Source organism: Panthera leo, chromosome D1 (assembly GCF_018350215.1).
Source record: "Panthera leo isolate Ple1 chromosome D1, P.leo_Ple1_pat1.1, whole genome shotgun sequence".
Classification (NCBI taxonomy): domain Eukaryota; kingdom Metazoa; phylum Chordata; class Mammalia; order Carnivora; family Felidae; genus Panthera; species Panthera leo.
The window spans coordinates 74699581-74719611 of record NC_056688.1 but is presented as its reverse complement, the minus strand read 5'-3'; the positions used below and the strand labels follow the sequence as shown (position 1 = coordinate 74719611).

General features: G+C 44.6%; 1 protein-coding gene across 1 annotated transcript in view; it reads left to right on the top strand.

Moving 5' to 3' along the window:
* The first annotated feature begins 2925 nt into the window (after positions 1-2925).
* The window catches only part of MRGPRX2 (MAS related GPR family member X2), a 40272-nt gene continuing 23166 nt past the window's right edge, over positions 2926-20031 (top strand). Inside the window, exon 1 of the mRNA XM_042905509.1 lies at positions 2926-3040. Within this exon, the coding sequence (XP_042761443.1) occupies positions 2926-3040 (115 nt within the window). The remainder of the gene's footprint in view (positions 3041-20031) is intronic.

Genomic DNA, 20031 nt, shown 5'->3' with positions numbered 1-20031 from the left:
GTCAGCACATAGCCCAACGCAGGGCTTGAACTCACAAACTATGAGATCATGATCTGAGCTGAAATTGGAAACAGAGCCACCCAGGCACCCCAGCAAGAGACAGACCTTAGTCAAATGGGTTCCCAGATACTAACATCTTAGATGAGCCTTGCAGTTCTTGGGTAGATGCACTTCCCTCCATGGGCTCTTGGCACACATCTCACCATGTTCTGCTCAAAGTCGGCACACAGTAAAGCCTAAAAAGAAGTGCTATCCGAACAAACGAACAAATGAATGAATACAGTCGAAGTAAGGGTTGACACAAGGAAATCAAATGTGGTTCAGCTCCATAAATCACTCTAAGCAGTACCGATTTCGCAACGTTTAACAATTCTTGGCTTTGGAGAAAAATTCCATAATAGGGTTTGCTAATCCCTACTGTCACACTATGGGTGGCAACTGACTTCATTCTGACTGAACTTGTGATTCTGGCTTCATTTCTTCCACAGCCTTGGAAAGGAAAGGAGTGTTTGTTGTAACAGGGCCTTGTGTTTGTAATTATGTCAAAGGCCCTGGAATGACCCTTTGTAATGTCAAAAAGCTCTACACATCTGTCAGCCCAGTGCTTTTTGGTATCAAGCCAGCAGGGCTGGGGTAGGGATGAGTGCTCATCGGGAACATTGGGGCCACAAATATTTATTGAGCTCCTACTATGTGCCAGCAGGGCTGGGGTAGGGATGAGTGCTCATCGGGAACATTGGGGCCACAAATATTTATTGAGCTCCTACTATGTGCCAGGTACAGGCTAAAACATATGAGTACAGTCGCAAACAGCAGAGTCTCTGTTCTTCTGAAGGTCAGGTCTTCAGGAGAGGGCAAATACTGATAGAAATAGATAAACAGATTTTTTCTTTTTTTAAGAAAAGAAGTACAGACAATGATAAGTGCTAACAAGGGACCCACATTAGCTTGGGGAGATAGGGCAAAAAGTCCTTTTCAAAAACGCATAAAACTAGCTCAAAAGGACTTTCCCAACTTCCTCTATGTACGGGTGGGAAAACTGAGGCTTGAGGAGGGAGGGACCTGTCTAAAACCATTTCTACAAGTTAGCGGAGAAGATAAGATTAGGACAACTCTTCTGGCCGCGCTGCAAGTCTACCTCGCCAACCGTCAAGTAGCTTCAGTTTCTAACTGTAAACAACCTCCCGGATTCTCAGGGCTGGGGGTTGCGGGATGGGACAGGGATTGCTTACAAGTCTTTCTCGGTCTCTTGTGTTCTATGTATGAAAAGCTTCATAGTTAAAAAGTGAAAGTGACTCTTTCCCTTCATTTTATATACAAGTCGTCAAGATCTGGCAATGAGATACTCTAAGTTAATATGGTCTGAATTAGGAGACTATGGTGTACAGCTTATATTTTACTTGCCAGATTAACCAGATTAGTGTGTGTGTGTGTGTGTGATTAATACAGGTGTGGCAAGACTTGCCTCTCTACCTTCTGTGTCCATGTATCATAGCTCTGTATTTATTGGTTTATATACCCAGTCCCCGCTTAGTCTCTGTGCTCCCAGAGGACACTTAAATATCACTTCCTCGGGGAGGCCTGGACTCCTAGATCAGGTTAGGACTCCCTGCTAGATGCCCCCATAGCACCCGGGGTTCTTCTAACAGCACCCATGGAACATTGTTGAACGTTTTGAACATCTCTCTTCTCTGCACATCATGAGCAGTTCTGGGAGCCTAGAACCTGGCCCTGATTCAGATATAGATGCATTCCCGGTGCTTAGCACAGTACCTGGTCCATGGGAACTCAGCTCCATACCCAGTTGTTGAATGAACAAACAATCCTATATTATTAATTTTTTTTTAATTTTTTTAATGTTTTTATTGATTTTTGAGACAGAGAGAGAGCATGAGCAGGGGAGGGGCAGAGAGAGGGGGAGACACAGAATCTGAAGCGGGCTCCAGGCTCTGAGCTGTCAGCACAGAGCCCGACTCGGGCTCGAGCTCACGGAGTGTGAGATCATGACCTGAGCCAAAGTCGGACGCCCAACCGACTGAGCCACCCAGGCGCCCCGCGCATAAAAATTATTAATTTTTATTTATATCCCTGGCACCTAGCACACTTCCCAACCCGGGCTAAGTGCTCAAAGAATGTTGACTTGAGTTGAAAAATCCCATCTATGGTTTTATACAGTTTGCAAAACACTTTTGCTTTTACTTAGATTGAGGCATAACATCCCTGTGATGTAAGCAGAGTGGGGATTAGCACTCCACTTTATAGACTGTAATTCAGTAAGCTTAAGCAACTTCCCCAGGATGTCAGGCTAGAGACTTTAGAAGAGCCCAGGCCCAGAACTTCTGGTAACAGGGGCAGGGCTGTCTCCTGTGGGACAAGGCTGTGGCCTTGCCAATACAGTCACTGACAAGAATTAAGTTTGGGGCCCAGGACCTTTAAAAACCTCCCACAGGTATTTTTTCAAAAGTATTTTCAAACTTCCCACCTACATGGAAGAATCAAGTTGGGACATGAGTTTTAGAGGCTCACTTTTTGTGTGCTCTTAGCAAGAGACCTTACCACTTTGAGCCTACATGCTCTCGTCTATAAAATGGGAATAGTGAGAGAACTTTCTTCATAGACTAGTTGTCTGGATTGAATGGAAGAATGTATGTAACGTACATACAGTAAGTGCTCTGTAAATGTTGGCCGTTACTAGATACTAAGACAACAGAGAAAAGCTGAGATCTTAGGGAAAACTCAGCCCTGACATTGATTATGATCCCACTCCGAAATATTCATGACTACAGGAAATATAATGGCCACAGTTCTACTGGTCAAAATTTATTCCTTGTTTCAGCAAGGACATTGGTTTGTGACATTTTATAGGAGTAATTGTTCTTCTCTTTCCACCACCACCCTACCCTACACACTAAACTCTTTGTGTTGATGAGGAGAGCTGCATTCCCATTGGCTCTGCCTTCACTAGAAGACAAGAAACTGGTAAAATCTGCTGTTAGCTGCTGCCCAGCGGGCTCCAATTACAGCAACGGTGGTGTCCATGGTAACCGGCCAAGCTGGCCTGCTGTGGTGCAAGTTGTCCAAGAATATAGAAGGGACCAGGGAAGGCCTAATTGGTTAACTGTCATCTCAGTTTCTGAATGAAAGAATTCCACACTGTGCTTTGGATAGATGGTGAGTCCAGACGAAATCTGGATTTCCCAAGCTGAAGGCACTGAGGTCATTCCCAAACCCACTGACTTCCTGATGAATCTGACCTCTGGAGGTATGGGTTATCAGCAAGGGCAATGAGTGAGATGGTAGGAGAGGCAGAACATTGAATAAAATGATTACATGAAATTCTGCCATTCCCTTGAAACTTCTGTGGCTCCCTATTGCCTGAGGCAAAATCCTTTGTGGAACTGGAGTTGAGCACTGAGGTGCCCTCAAGAACCAAGGTAGCCATGGTCACTAGTTTCTCTCTCTTGTCTCTGTGGCTCTGGACATCTGTCCTGCTCTCACTGTAGCATGGGGCCCTCTCCGTACTCGCAATTTCTGCTTTCCCACAACTTCTACTTACATGTGACATTGACTCCAGCCCTGACTCTACAAGATCTTACAGGCCCAGCACCTGCTACCTGCTTGTCACTGACCAGGAAGAGCTCTCGAGGCTGGAATATACTCCGGGAGGGGAGAGGGTGGACAAATCAGAAAGGAGAATCAAGGCTGGTGATTTGAATACAGGGCACCAGAGGCCAGGCCTCCAGCTGTGATCAGAGCTGAGTCACAGAAGCACAGAAATCCTGAAGCAAGAGCCCTGTCTTTCCCTAGCTCAGCTTCCTCCTCCGTCGACCATGCCACTAAGCAGCCTGTGAAGGAGATGTATGGGGTAGTGCAAGGAGCCAGGCTAGGAGTCAGGAGGGTCAGCTTTCAAGTCCTCACATGGCCAGTTATTGGCGAGACATTGAACTCCATAGGTCTTAGTTTCCTCACCTGCGAATGGAACTTTGGCCACAGCATACCTGCATAGCCCTTAAAAGTATGCGCCATGGAAATACCTGCATAGTTTGCCATGTGTCGCAGACAAGAAAGAAGGGGGTCTTGAGTTCCAAGGCCAAGTTAGTTTGATCCCAGTCCCAAACATGGGAGCATGGACACTTACAGGTGTCTCCTCGTGAAGGACAAGATGGACTCCTGCCTCAGGAAGGGAGAAATAGTACCACATCACTACTTCAGCTCACATGTGGGGTCATGGACCCAGGGGCAGAGAGCAGAGGGCAGAGGGAGACAGAAGGAAGCTCACGAGATGCCTCCCAGACAGAACACAAACTAGACACTCCCACCCCGCCCTCTTGTCAGCTTACCCCGCCTCCTCTGCCCATCTCAGCCCCATCTGGGTCCTTCTCTTAGGCAATTCACGTAGAGTCTGAGGCAGAATATTGAAATCAGTACATTTTTTTCAAACAAGCAGTATAGTCTTAACTGGGTAGGCATGGAGTACTTCTTAAATGATAAAATGAAATTTAAAAGTCTAGAGAAGTCTGAGGCAGCCTAAAATGCTCAGAGTTGCATGAAAGTTTGCAAAACGTCCCTGTGGTGTGTCTGTATTATCCATACACGGTCTCATTTTTGTGGGTTTTTGGGTTTGTTTTTTTTTTTAACAACCAATGTGTTATCTTTCCTTATTTGGTTTTTTAAATCGATTTACCATCTGGAGTTGACCCAGAGTCTTGGGTACCCCTTGCAAGAATTGTAACTTCAGGAAATGGGGTGAGCAGAAAGCAAGGAGTGGTTTCACAGTTGTAGGGTCTTCAACTGCTCTGAATCAGGATTTTCTCATTCTCCCACATCCCTCAAAAGGCGCGCCCCATCACCATCTCCTTGAACACCCACCCTACCTTCTACCATTTTGATTATATTGAGCAGAACTTAACCTTACTGTAACTTACATAGTTGGCACTGTTTCTGGCTCTCGGAGCCACAAAAAATCAGTGAATTCTCTCTTCTACCTCATAGCCCATTGGATATTTGAATGAATAATGACACCCCCATGTGTGTTGACCTCTTGGTTAAACATCCCCAGTTCCCTCGACCGTTCCTCCATTGACGTGAAGACAAAGTAGGAGAAATGCTGCTGTTTGGGGGGCCAGACTGAGGTAGCTTTATGTCCTGACTCTTTTAAAGTTGCTACAGACCTTGGCCAAGTCACCCAATATTTCTGGGACACCACAGGTAGTTGGTAAGGTTTGAAGAAGACTAAATGAGGGAATGTGTGTTGACTATCTGGGGTGGTGTCTCCCGTGGTGGATGTTTCGTACAATGGTCCGTGCCATGGCTGTCATGGGACCAGGGAAAACTTGCTTGCAATCGCTTCTCCTTCAGGACGATTTTACTTAAAAAAGGAATGGAACTGAGATGTTTAGAAGTAGAAAGAAAACAAAGGCTGATGTGGCCTGGCCAAGGGAGCTGGGCAGACAAGGCTTTGGATCAAAAAGGAGACAACAGACCAGTCACAGAGGGCAAAGAAGATTCTGTAACATGAAGATGAAAATACCTTCTTCTCGGTGGCTGGCCTCTTAAGGAACGACTTATGTTGTGTATGTGGACATGTTTTGTAGAGTAAATGCTCCTCTGTGCTCCTAGAATACTTGCGCTTCACTTCATCATATGATAATAATTTGCCAACATGTCTGTTTCCCCCCTGAAGATTGTAAAGTTACCATAGTGGTAAAATGTTGGGGTTGTTTTCTGCCCAGTTCCCTGTTTCACTGGGGAAGTGCCTCTCCCTCACTACAAGTGGTTCAGATGGGACAGTCAATGTCAGTACGCCTGCTGTGAGCTACAGGCCCGAGTTCGTGAGCCAGGCCTAACCAATCAGGGAGCTCCAGCCCTTCTCCCAGAGAGATTGGTCCAAGGCACGGAGGAGCATGTGGCCCAGCCAGAGTCCTTCCACGCAATTTGATTTTGGACGCCGGAAAAGATGTTTCTTTCTTTTGAATTACAAGCAATCAGAACATTAGTATAGCAATACAATTTATTCTTTCAACAAGTATTTGTTGATGATCAAAATATCAGTCAGAGTTGAGAGGATCCGGTCATGGGACATATACCTGTCTGGATATTTTATTGTATTTTATTATTTTTTTCCTCTGGATATTTTAAACAGAAGGAATTTAATATAGGAAAGTGACTATATAGCGTTGGAAGGGCTGAGGAGGCAAAAGACGAATTTTGAGTGAATCCAGAGCTTAGTGATGCAGGAAGAAGCTGCCATCCCTAAGAATGGGAGAAGAGCAGGGTAGAGGTGGTGTTACCAGAGTCCAGAACGTGGGAGGGGCGAGGTGAGCTGGTGCTTTGAGCCCTAGAGGTTTCCCAAAGGTGGCCGGAACCAAGACCCCAATGGGGATACGCTGCAGGCCGGTGCCAGGACCAGGTTGGAGAGCTACTCAGACTCTGAGAAAGAAGCTTCACGTGTAAATTCCAGAAGTGCCAAAAATTACCTATTGCTCTCCATGCCTGCTGGGGAGATGTTAATGCAAGCCCAAAGCAGGAAAAGAGCCTCCTGTCTCCTCCCGTCTGCCAATCTCCCACCGTTGCCTAATGGATAGAGCCTATCTGAAAGCCTCTTGGCGGGAAAGTCTGGAAAATGCAGTTACAGGGTCCAAGCCTCCCTAAGGTCCATAGCAGAACAAAGCAGAGTAGAAACGGAGGCTGAGAGCAAGCAGGCAAAAGACCAGCCAATCGGTTGTGTGCTGTCTTGTTCTAGGGACCGGGGCTATAGCAGTAAGCAAGACAGAAAAAAAACCCGCTCTCTAGGAACTTACTTCTAGAGGGGAAGTGTGGACAATACAAAAGCAAGCCTAAAACAAACCAGGCAGTGCAGCAGGACACAAAGCATCAGTTGCTCTTAGTGCAGGTTCCCTGGAAGCTGAGTATAAGATGAGGATTAACGTGAAAGTGATTTATTAAGGGTGTGCTCTCAGGAACGCCTGTTAAGGTGAGGGGACATGATGCCTAATTTCATGTGTCACCTTGGCTAGACTGGCAACCAGTTGTTTGGTCAAACAGCAGCTTAGATGTTGCTATAAAGGTATATGTTTAGATGTGATTAACGTTTGTCATCAATTGAGTTTAAGTGAAGCAGATCGTTCTATATAGCATGGGTGGGCCTAATCTAATCAGTTGAAGGTCTCAGGAGCAAAGACTGAGTTTCCTGAAGAGGATATTCTGCCTCTAGACTGCAACAGAGAAATTCTAGCCCTCAGACACAAGCCTGCAACCTGAATCTCCATCCTGCTCACTTGCCCTACAGATTTCAGAGTAAGAGCTCTGACAATCACATACAAGCCAATTCTTAAAATCTCTGCTCCTCTCTTTCTGGGTTTTGTTTCTCTGAAGAACTCTGATTAATTAAGCACAGGAGAGGAAGAGGAGCGGAGCAAGGATATGATTTTGGCAAAGTCCGGTCTCCTCCTGATGTCGTGGGGAGCTCCAGAATATAAATCGCAACACAGAGGTTGCCCTGCCTCAAGACAAAGGAGTTGGGCTTTGGGCATCTGCATCAGTCAGTCCCCAGGCGACCCTTCAGAGACGGTTATGGGTGCAAGTTACACACATACTTCAACTCTTGGGAATTTCTTTTCTCTACTTGTTAAGGTCATGGTATTTTAATTCCAGAGGGTAACAGAGACTCCTAGGAGGAATGATGTGCTATTCCTCCACCATCCATTGACAAACTAAAAGGGATTTCTTTAATTAGAAAGCTACCTGTGGGACATGTGGGACATAGGGCTTGACTTAAGAACTTAGAAGGTCTGGGGGCGCCTGGGTGGCTCAGTCGGTTGGGCGTCCGGCTTCCGCTCGGGTCATGATCTCACGGTCCGTGAGTTCGAGCCCCGTGTCAGGCTCTGTGCTGACAGCTCAGAGCCTGGAGCCTGCTTCAGATTCTGTGTCTCCCTCTCTCTCTGACCCTCCCCCATTCATGCTCTGTTTCTCTCTGTTTCAAAAATAAATAAATGTTAAAAAAATTAAAAAAAAAAAAAACAAAGAACTTAGAAGATCTAATTTCAGGTTCCAGCTTGGCTAACTCACTGTGTGATCTTAAAAACAAAACAAAACAAAACAAAAAAGTGCTTGCTGTCTTTGAACTTTACCTCCCGGATATAGCAGAGATCTAGCCAGGACAGTAAAAAGTTCTGCTCAACCCTGTTTCCCTACTTACACCATCCACATCTCTACTCTTGGCCACTACCAGGTAAATAGCACTTCTGGAAGCTTCCCTGATTTTCCCAGGAGGGCAGCTGAAATGAGGTGCCTTTAGGGTTTCTGTATACAAAGGCAGCACTGATTTGAGGCTATGTTAGGCCAGAGAAGATCTGGCTTAACTAAAGGGCTACTGAAGTCCTGCTCATTCCCAGCTGTGCTGGTGCCCCAACACAATTTGAACCTTGTTTCCCAAGAGTAACCGGTAGAGGCCCTTAATGAACCAGATCAGCACACTCTAAGTGGTATTTTTTTCTTACCCAGTCAAATAAGAAGTGGCCAGTTTCTTCATTGTACCCAACAAATTCCTGTTAGAGATTAACCTGATTCTGTAGGTGTATGAGGAAGGCTGGAGATGAGGCCCATGTTGACATTGACAAGGCACACAGTCTTGGGAGGCAGTGCAGACACTAGGAAGGGGCACAGGCCTAGGAGTAAGGTTTCTACCACACACTCGCTCACTGTAGACCACTGAATTTAGGTTCTCCAAGCCTCAGGCTTCTTATCGGTGAAATGGGGTGGAGGGGCTAGATTAAGTACATTCAGCCCCGGAGAGCACCCAGAACTATTAACCAGCTATCAGGATGTGCAGCCTGTTAAAAATCTTCCCTGAGGCTCTTTTGATGATGATTTTCCTGATGGCTCTTCTGTGTCTTCTGGAGGCAGGTGTTTTCTCCCGAGTGTGGCGTGTGTAGAATATTTAAAAAAAAAAAAAAAAAAAAGCATCATGGTGATTCACATTTTAATGTTTGCATTGCAATTATCTATGGCAGTCATCTTCTGAATCCTCGGATATTAACATTCCAAACCTCTCCCAAGTCATCTTTCATAACCTCCCCAACACGCATCCATCCCTGAATGAGATTTAATTGATGACATGATTTATTGCTTCCAGTTAGCTGGCCTTGGATACTAATTCCGCCTGTGTACTAATTTTATGGCAGGCTGAACTTCTGCTTCCTTACCAGCTTCTTCCCAAAGGAGTAAGAACTGAATCCCCTAATACCTTCAGAACAAATACACAAAAACACCCCCAGAAGGTAGAGGCACAACTTGCCCTTGGAGCCAAGGCTTACGTTTGTTCAGAATGCTATTCTCCCATCCGTGGGCCTTTGAAGATGGATGGAAAAAACCTCAGACAAATAACTGTTCTGGCAGGAAATGGAGCAGAATTAAGATTACTTCTTAAGTGGTATTCATGTAGAGTAAACATCCTTGGGCAGGAGACATCTAAGCATGGTCCTAATAGGCATTAGATTCTGCCTTGAACATATTTACTCATAATGGAGGTCTTTCTTCCTGGCAATGGAATCTGTGTGGGAATCCATGTTATTTATTATGAAATAAGACGTCCAAATGTATTTTCCAGAGCTCAGGAAGTCTTTGAAGAGAAGTAAAGTTAATACTTATTGAGTATATTAGTATCCTGTGGCTGCCGTAACAAGTTATCACAAACTTGGTGGCTTAAAACAACAGGAGTGTTTTCTCTGACAGTTCCGGAGCCCAGAGATTCAAAATCAGTATCGCTGAGCCCAAGCCAAGGTGCTGGCAGAGCTCCGGGCCCATCCCCACTACCCCCCAAGCCTCTAGGGAAGAATCCATTTCTTGTCGCCTCCAACTCCTGGTGGCTGTCAGCATTCCTGGGCTAGTGGACACATCTCCAAATCTGTCTAAGCTCTATTTCACATCACCTTCTTCTCTGGATGCAAAACTTGTCTTTCCTCCCTCTTTTAAGTGTACACATTGTTGCATTCAGGGCCTGCTTGGATAATGCAGAATCATCTTCCTCACCTCAAGATCCTTAACTTAATCACATCTACAAAGACCATCTCCCACTGTTGTTTTGTCATATGAGGTCACATTCACAGGTTCTAGGGACTAGGACATGGATATCTTTTGGAGGGCCATTTACTCTGTACCATCTCCTACCTGTATCTGAATACCTGCATCTCCTTCCACAAGCCCTCTATAAGGAACACGCAACAGGGGGAAGTCCTGGGGCTGGGAATCGGGAAACCTGAGTTCTTTAACTCACCAGCACGGGTGACTTGATTCCACTTTGGTGCCCGGGGCAGACATTGCTAATTGATCACAGCACTAGTTTTTGCTAACCGCCTGGACTTGACCTCAGAACCCTCAATACAATGTTGTAGAGAGTCAAAGTGAATTGACACCTATCTGCTACCCCTACCTTGAACCCTCGGTTTTCTCATGTGGAAAATGGGAATACTGTCTGCACCTCTACTTTCTAAGGACAGTGTCAGGATAAAATGACGTAATGGATGGGAAAGCAGTTATAAGTGCTTAAAGGAGGTGACCAAAGAAGATACGTCCTCAACAGGAACTCGTAGGGAGACCGTCGAGGACAGCCTTGCCTAGAAAGGTAGAGGGGTCTCAGTGCAAGGAGATTATGAAGGTCAGGTTCAGAGGTAGTGAGGATGGGCCTACGACATAGGTGATCATTCTGCTTTTTCATTCAATAAAATAACGCAAGTAAACACAGCCTATGCATTCAGTAAGGATGGTTTTAAAATAACATCACCAAGCATGTAAATGTTACACTAGGGTTTGCTTGGCTTACAGTAGCCATGTACACTTACTAGGCATCCAGGTGTCACCAGCTCTGTTCGAATTGTATCAACCCTTCAGGGACTATTGAAAATGCACCCCTCCAGGAAGTCTTCCCTGATATGACAGAAGGTGCTATCCAGCAACTCCATACACATTGTTTGTCACTCTGCGTATGCATTTCAAGGTTGCCTTAGATCAAGAAAGGGACTAATCAGGCTTGTCTGCACAGGTGTTTCACAGCTCTTCCCAAAAAGCCTTTAAGTGAAGACCGCCAAATCCCCATCCAAGACATCAAAGTGTCTCTTCTTCCTTCCCACATTTGGAGTCGGAAAACTACCTCTAAACATTTTGGTGACCCCTTTAGATCCAGCTAGCTCAAGCTGACCTGCTTTCCCCGGGATCTGGTTCTAGGCTTCTTTCTGCTACAGACCAGCTGTGTGTGCTCTTGACAAGCTCTGAGACTCAGCCTGCTGCTCTGTAAAACGAGAAGGGTGTTGGACGCTCCCCCACCCCCACCCCCACCGCTTCCCAGGGTTGTTGACAAAGACTAAGAGCCCAGGCTTTGTTGCATACAGACTGCTTCACATCCCAGCTCATTTCCATTCTAGCTGTGTGAACTTGGGAAAGTTGCTAAACCTTGTCGAGCCAGTTTTTTCACCTATAAAATGGGAATGCCTACCTTCTAGGACCATAGTGAGAACAATACATGTATAATGCTTGGCACGGGAATCTTCAGTCTGAAGTTCAAGGTCACGTAGGTTGTGTTGAAGTAATCCTAATGGTAACCAAAGACACACCTGATGGAATTGTCCTAGACACTCACAACTTTTCCTGTTCCCCTTACCCTCCACTCAGGTCTCCAGCTGTATCTTGACCCAGCTTGATAGGAATGGGGAGTATGTGCAGCATGGTTATCAAATACAAGGTGAAGACCCTAACTGGGTAGTAAGCAAAGACTTGTTCTTGGGAGCTAAATACGACCCCGGTTATACACACAGAAGTCCAAGGTCAACCCCTTCCCTGCACTAATGCAGCCATTCCCTGGTGAAAGTCAGGCTGCAACATGTCTACCTGTATGTTTCCGAGAGACAGATGCTCCCACAGAAGATAATGTTATTTTACAGATGAAGAAACGGAGACTCTGAGAGGTTAAATGACCTGCCTTAAAGGTCACACAACCTTTAAGTAACAGAGCTAGCCATCATATCTAGGTCTTTGGGGGTCCCATTATTGGCTCTCTCTGCCACGTGATGCTATCCTGAAGTCCCACGAAAGAAAGGGACCCACCCCACTTTCTCCCTTCCCCAAACATTTTCTGTCTCTAGTGAACTTACCGCTTTTGTATCACTGTTCAGTGACACTTCTGTGGGGGAGCCTCACCTCACCCTTTAAACCTTTTCCTCCTGAGAGTCCTTACTACTCACCGGGAGGCTGAATGAGGAGGGGAGCAGTCATGGGGCCAATAGGAAAATCAGGGGGTTACATTGCTGGAGGTGTATAAATTGGTATGTGTTTTCTAAAGAGTTGGTAGCAATGTGTACCAAAAGTCATAATGCTATGAATATGCTTTGATGCAGCAATTCTGCTAGTAGAAATTTATCCTGAGGAAATAATCAAATAAATATATAAAAATACAAACAAGTGCAAAAAAAAAAAAGAAAAACGAAACAAAATCGGAAGGCCATAGTAAGGGATAAGGTAAAGGTAGTATATCCATACAGTGAAATACTATGCAATCATTCAAAGGGATGATGTTGGACCATATTTATTGTTATGTAAATAAACAACATGATAAACCAAAACATAGGCCATGCGTGTAATATGATCTCATCTTTTGTAAATAAATTATATGTTGTGCGTGTATATGGCGTGATCTCTCCTGATTGGCATCCAACCACATAGCTGACTCCTCAGTTGAGTCAACCCTCCCCTTACACCTGAAAACCCCTAGGGCTGACACTCAGATTCACCGAAGGTTCTGGAAGGAAGAGGAAAGCTGTACCTTTTTAGTCCCTACTTTTGCACCCACCAGATAGCTCACGTGGTTAGCAGTTACCAATTTTACAGTTCTCTCGCCTCTTTATTCCAATGTCTTTGTTATTATAATTTCATAGTTAAATATTATGTAAATTGAAAAAAATGAGTGAAAACAGAAAAAAAGCTACTTTTAAAATGAAGTTGAATGCTTTGAAGTAGTAACGTAGTAGTAACATAGTTACAGTAGTTGGGTGGGGGGAGGGTGTTTCGTAAAAATTCAAGATTCTGCTCTTGGAATGCTTTCTTCCTCAAAGAAGCCAAACCAAGAACTTTGAGACAAACTATGATGGTGTCTATATAAGAAAGACAAAGGTAAACTCCCTTCAGCAGAGTGATAGTAACATAAAAGACTATATTAAAATACTGATACATTTTGGGGCACCTGGGTAGCTCAGCCAGTTGAGCATTGGGCTCTTGATTTTGGCTCAGGTCATGATCTCAGGGTCATGGGATCAAGTCCGAGTCAACCTCCACGCTGAGCATGGAGCCTGCTTAAGATTCTCTCCCTCTCTTCCTCGGCCCCTCTCCTCCCCACCCTCTCTCTCTCTCTCTCTCTCTCTCCAAAAACAATTGATACATTTTAAGTTAAAAGAGTTGAAGTATGTGTATATTTTATGGCCATTATTCGTTATTTCAACTAACTTTTTTTCTTAACCCACTAAGTACAGTCCCAATAATATCAGATAAATAGGCTTGTGCTACATAGGTCTAGAAAAAGGAAGGATATAATGATATATCTGGAAGATTATAGTGAGATTAAGGTTATGTTTACTCCCTGTGCCCTTCTATGCTTTTAGAGATAAAGTGTCTATTGTTTTAAAAACAGAAAATACCATAAAGCCGTCACTTCTTTGGAGAAAGGAAAACAGAAAGAGAAACTTCAGGATGAGGGAACAATGCTGATGCTTGTAGGGTGCCCTGGAGAGACCTTGTCTGTCTTCCTCTAATGACTGGAGCGGGTAGAATTATTTTGTTACAAAGCATAATGGTGATCACGAGTTTGACTTCCTGGCTTCACCCTATCCTGAGGGTCAGGTCGACATTAACACCCAGACATCTCAATACACTTAACTGACATGGCAAGGGGGCACAGGGACTCAGGCAGAGCAGGTCTGGGGAGGAGGGATGGAGACTCCCAGATGACACAAGCTGAGGGGACCTGAATAAGCCAGATCAGAATCAGGGTGCAAAACAGAGGGCAACAGTTCTGAGCACCTCGCATTACTGTCACTCACACAGGTTACTGTAAGTTGCTAAAGGTCATCCACTAACAGATACAGCCTTGCACAAAGATGGGCACGACTTCCTTATGTAAGAAAGAAAGACCCACGATCTTTATTGTTTTATAAATATGATGTTCTTTCCATAGACACTTTTAAATAATTCTTCATTCTTGACTTACAGAAATAATTGTTGAAAACCAACTTCTGACTATAATAATGTTAAAAAGAAAATCACAGGCCCAAAACGGTGTTTCTTAGGCCAAGTCACCAAACCGAGGCTTCATACCTAAATGAATCGCACTTGTAAACTTCCCCAGAAATGTAGTCTTAACTGGTCAGTCAGGAATTTTCTGTCCAGTACCAACAAGGTAATCTTGTTGTCATGTGAGACCTCTCTATCCCCAAAAGGAAGGCCTACGAAGACCCTTTTGTCCCCAGATGAAAGTGACCCCACCTGAAATACTCCTTTTTCTGTTTATGACTTCCTTGTCCTACTTTTAAAAACCTTTCCCTTTCTGCAGACCTTTGGAGCTCCCCTCTACTTGCTGGATGGGAGGCTTCCCAATTCATGAATTGTTTAATAAAGCCAATTAACTCTTTAAGTTTACTAGGCTGAATTCTGTTTTTTAGCAATAACTTATCTTAAAATTAGAGTAAAGTTGTTCAACGTCTTGTGTGTAAAAAACAACAACAACGACCAAATGGAAACAAAAATTTGTTCTCATTTCAACACGTTTGCATGATACACTCTACTCCAGTGCTGGAAAGGCTGGGACCAGGGGACAGACAAGAAAACCTGACAGGTTTGCTGTCCTGCCCTTGGCAATAGGATTCTTAATTGTGCGAGGACATTCTGGGGAGATGGAAGTTAGATGTGCCACAAAGAGAAAACATTCAGGCTCTTTTGGAATGGACGGTCAAGGCGGGGTCATGGACGAAAGCAAATCAGAGTTGTCATCTCATTCAGTCCAGCTGTGGCTGACACAGGGACATGCAGAGGAGCAGAGGTGAGGCTGGGTAACACCTATGCTTCTGGTCTGCTGTCAGGAGAAGCGGCAGGCATCTCTCCATGTGGGTTTAGAGCCCCAATGACAATCCCATTCCAGGCACTATTTGCTGAGTTAACTTTATCTAAGGCAGAAGAACAGGCTTTGAAATCGGCTAGACCCGAATTCACATCCTGGCTCCACCACATGAGGGTTCTTGAACACGGATGTTTAAACCAATTCAACTTAAAGGGCACTTGTGCTAAAATTCAGTCAATACATTGGTCGATCTGTCATTTTGTGTAATTGATACATCCCAGCAGAGCAAGTGCTGACTTAAATGCGTGACACATGCCCCCCTTTCTCTCCTAATCACACACACACACATCAGTGTAACCTGTAAGACCCAAACAGGAGAAGCATCACCTTTTAAATTTTTCTAAGTCAACTCAAATCTTGCTCAGTTCCCACCTGCCTGGTTGGCAGAGTCAGGAGATAGGACCTTGGGCATTTGGAAGGTTGTGCCCTGTCTCTTGTGACTGTGCGTGAATTTTGACCTTGCACAGTCCAGGAAAGCTGAGGAAGTACCTAGATTCTCACGGGGCCATACGGACGCTGATGGCCAAGCCAGCATGTGAACAATCCGTTTCAAGGTGGTGGCTCCACTGGTGGCACCCATGCCATCTCAGGCACACTTGGCCACCGGGCCATCACGTGGCTCCAAGGGCATAGTGCTTTGTGTTTAGTACACAGGCAGCCCCATAGTCCTCCTCCCCTCTCAGAAATCCTGCTACCCCCGGGGAGGTGGGAAGAGGGGTTCAGGGGCTTCTAGCGCTCCTTCTTATCCCAATCCTGTCGTCCAGCTCTTCCAGGCTGAGCCACACTCCTTACTTTTGCTCCCTCAAAGCCTCTAGCCCCTCTCTTATGGACCCATCTACCTTCCCCCTACATCTTGGAGCTGAAATAGAAAAGCCATCGCCTCCCCACAGCCATCCAAGTTAGAGGAGCCCAGAATTGAGAACAGAACACCTGAGGGAAATTCCTAGGAGAAGAAAGGGATATTTACCTTTATTTTCTTTTTTTTAACTCCCCTTCTTTCTCTGTGTTTGCTATTGAGTCCTTAACAACAAAAAAAGATGACACAGATTAATTTCTCCATGACTCAATGTCTTTTGTAACAAACCCTCTAACAGAGTAAAAACACCCTCTAGAGTTTTGATTAATAATCACTTCCCAATATAAATGCTTTGCAGACAGTTTTTTTTGTTTTCTTTTCTTTTCTTTTTTTTGTCATGGGTAAATGACAAAACCAGTAAACACATGATGGCCACATGGTACTTAAAAATTTTTGGAGGCAGCCCTGGCTTTGAGGTCAAGGGCCATAGGTTCGACCCCAATTCCATCACTTACCAGTATGTGATCTTGGGCAAGTCACTTAATCTTCCTGAGCTAGACTATAAATATCAAAAAGGCAATAACCATTTGTTTACTTTTGTACTGGTGTACAGAATGCATCAAATAAATGAACAAGCTGAAGTCACTCAGCACAAGCTAGATGTTTAACAAGCATGAGGTTCCTTTGCCTCTTCCTTCCCAGCCTGTTTTTCATCCTTTTTGTTTTGAAATAGGTATAGACTCACAAGAAGTTGCAAAAATAGTATAGAGAGGTCTCATGTGCTCATCACCCAGCTACCTGCCATGGCGACTTTTTACATGCCTGTAATGTATTATCAATTGATTGGCATAATAGCATCACCAGTTTCTGCGTGCACCTTTTTCTGGTACATCTTTGCATTGTGTAATTTGTATAACAATCTATAACAGCTGCCACAGGCAAGGCACAGAACTGCCCATCACCACAAAGCAGGGGTGCTTTCCCCTTTACAGTCAAGCTGCTTCTCCCCTGCCCCCTCCCAAGCCCCTGGCAATCACTTATCTCTTCTTCATCCCTGTAATTTTGTCAATTGGAGAAATGTTTTATAAATGAAATGATATAATATCTAACCTTTTAAGATCAGCTTTTTTCACTTGGTATAATACCCTTAAGAGATACCCAGGCGGCTGCATGTGTTGAGAATTGTTCCCTTTTTCTGCCCTGGGAGTGTTCCATGGTGTGGATATACCACAGATTGTTCAATCTTCACCCATCAAAGGACATCCGGATTATTTCCAGTTTGGGGCTATTACAGATAAAGCTGCTACGAACATTTGTGGATAAGACATTGTGTGTGAACGTGTTCTGCAAATATTCTATGTGCAATGAGTTTGTGTGGGCAAAAGGGCACTATGAACGTTTTGTGTGAACATAAGTTTTTAATTTCTCTGAAATAAATGTCCAGGATTGAGATTCGTGGGGCCTATAGCAAGTATATGTTAAACTTTCAACGAAATTGCCAGGTTTCCCGAATGGCCGTACCATTTTCCGTGCCCACCAAGAACATTTGCAAGATCCACTTTCTATGCATCCTTGTCACTATTTGTTTTATGAGTTTTTTAAAATTTTATTTTAGCCATTCTAATGAGTGTCTAGTGGTATCTCATTGTGGAAGGGGGGGGGGGGAGTTCTTAATTAGACTTTACACTCTGCGTGGAGCCCAATGGGTGCCTAATGACCCTGAGACCAAGAGTAGGACGCTTAACAGACTGAGCCACCCAGGCGCCCCTCACTGTGGTTTTAACTTTATGCATTTCCCAAATAATCTGTGATGTTGAAATCTTTTCATGTGTTTATGAGCCATCTGTAGGTCTTCTTTAGTGAAGTGTCCAAATCCTTTGGCTCATTTTCTAAATGAATTGCTTAGAATGATCTTTAAGCTGAAAACTAGTCTTTTGTCAGATGCGTGATTTGCAAATATTTTCTCCAAGTTCATGCTTATTATCTCATCTGTTAACTGAGTCTTTCACAGAGCATAAGTTTTTCATTTTAACCAAGTCCAGTTAGTTTCTTTTCTTTTATGGATTTTGTTTTTGGTACCACATCTCAGCTCTTCTCCTATTAGCTGATGAAGTTTTGTTCCCTGTGGTCTCTTCTAAGAGTGTTATGGTTTTACATTTTACATTTAGATCTGTGATCCATTCTGGGTTTATTTTTGTATGACGTGTGAGGTGTAGGCCCAGGTTCATTTTATTGGCTATTGATGTTCTATTTGTTTCTGCCAAGTGAAATAGCACCAGGTTTTACAGGAGTCACAAAAGTAAGATGATACCCATAGAGGTGGGATGTCGGAACACAATCCCTTGCAGGAAATTAATCACCTCCTGTGTGTGGCTAGGGAGCTTGATCCTATGGAAACCAAACATTCTACCATTGAGTCTTCTGAAACTGTGTTGTGCAACCAAATACCATTCATACTGGATCCCTGAGGAGAGTCCTGCTACACTTGGCTTCACAGCCTAGAACATACTTTTGTTTGAAGGAGGAAATAAACATTGGAAATTCCTGTTGTACATGATAGCATATTATGTGTAAGAGCAGGAAAAGTGTGTCTTCTAGAAGCATGGTCCCAGAGGTGGAAAGGGCCCAAAGTAGGAAATTCCTCCTATGGCCTCTTGGAAAGGACAACCATTCATTCAACAAATGTAGATGGAGTAGCTACTATGTGTTAGGAACTAGGCAATAAAGATGCAGAGTGAACAAAACAGATGGGTGCCTGCCCTTTGGTGGGGGAGGGGAGTGGAGTGTAGGTAATTATATATACATGCACAATACTGTATGCTAAAAGCTAGTGAAATGATGCAGAGGTAATATGTGGCAGGGACATCTAACCTAGACTTGGGGAGCCCGACAGTGCTTCCTGGAAGAAGTGACGCTGAATTTGAGACCTAAAAAATGAACAGCAGGTAGAATGGAATTGGTGGGATGGGCGTGGTAGTAAGAAAGAAGAGTCTTCCAGGTGAAGGGGGACAGCATGTGCAATGGCCCAGGGGTGGGCGTGAATGTCGTAGGGCACGGATCTAATGCATCAGTGTTGCCGGTGTGTAAGGCACAAGGGAAGAAGCTGCCCTGGTCAGACCATGCAGGGCCTTGAAAGTCCCAGTAAGGGATCCACCCATTTCATGAGGATACCAGAAATCCACAGGAAAGAGTATAACAGGAGTGTAATGGACGCATATTTGTCTTTTAGAAGTCTCAGTCGGCAACATGGAAGCAGGCGGCTGGCTGGGGCAATTTTTAGGCAACTGTTGCAAAAGACGCTAAGACCAGAATAGGGGCGGTGCATTTACATCAAAGTGGGATCTGAGGCTTAAGGACTGAAGATGAGGTTTGAAAGATCACTTCAAAAGTTGAGGGAAAAGAGTTGCACGGAGAAGCACAAGAAGTAAGCGGCTGAGTTGAGGGCGGGTTGAGGAGGAACCTTTGTGTGGACACTCCCAGCCAGGAAAGCCAACTCAGTATTCCCTCCCCCTTGAGACCCTCCCATGTTTGATAGTCCTGCTTGAGCAGACCTCTGCTTCCCTGTAACTTTTCTGTCCTGGTCCAGCTTCAGCCCTGAGGGGCCACACAGAACAAGTCCATCTCTGAGAGTCTATGGCAGCCCTTTGACCATTTTATGTATGTATGTATGTATGTATGTATGTATGTATGTATGTATGTATGTATTTAGAGTGCAGGGGAGGGGCAGAGAGAGAGAGAGAGAGAGAATCCCAAGCAGGCTCCACCCTGTCAGTGCAGAGCCCAACTGGGGCCCAACTCACAGTCTGTGAGGTCATAACCTGAGGAGAAATGAAGAGTCATATGCTTAACTGACTGAGCCACCCAGGCACCCCCCTCTTTGACCGTTTTAAAGACGTGGGTCACATTCTCTCAAGCTTTCTTTTGTTTTGTTTGTTTGTTTGTTTGTTTTAAAGTTTATTTCTGAGAGACAGAGAGGGGGGGAGAGAGAGAGAGAGAGAGCAAGCATACCATTTGGCAGGGGGGAGGGGGGGGAGGTGGAAAGAGAGAGGAAAGAGAGAGAGAATCCCACACAGTGTGGAGC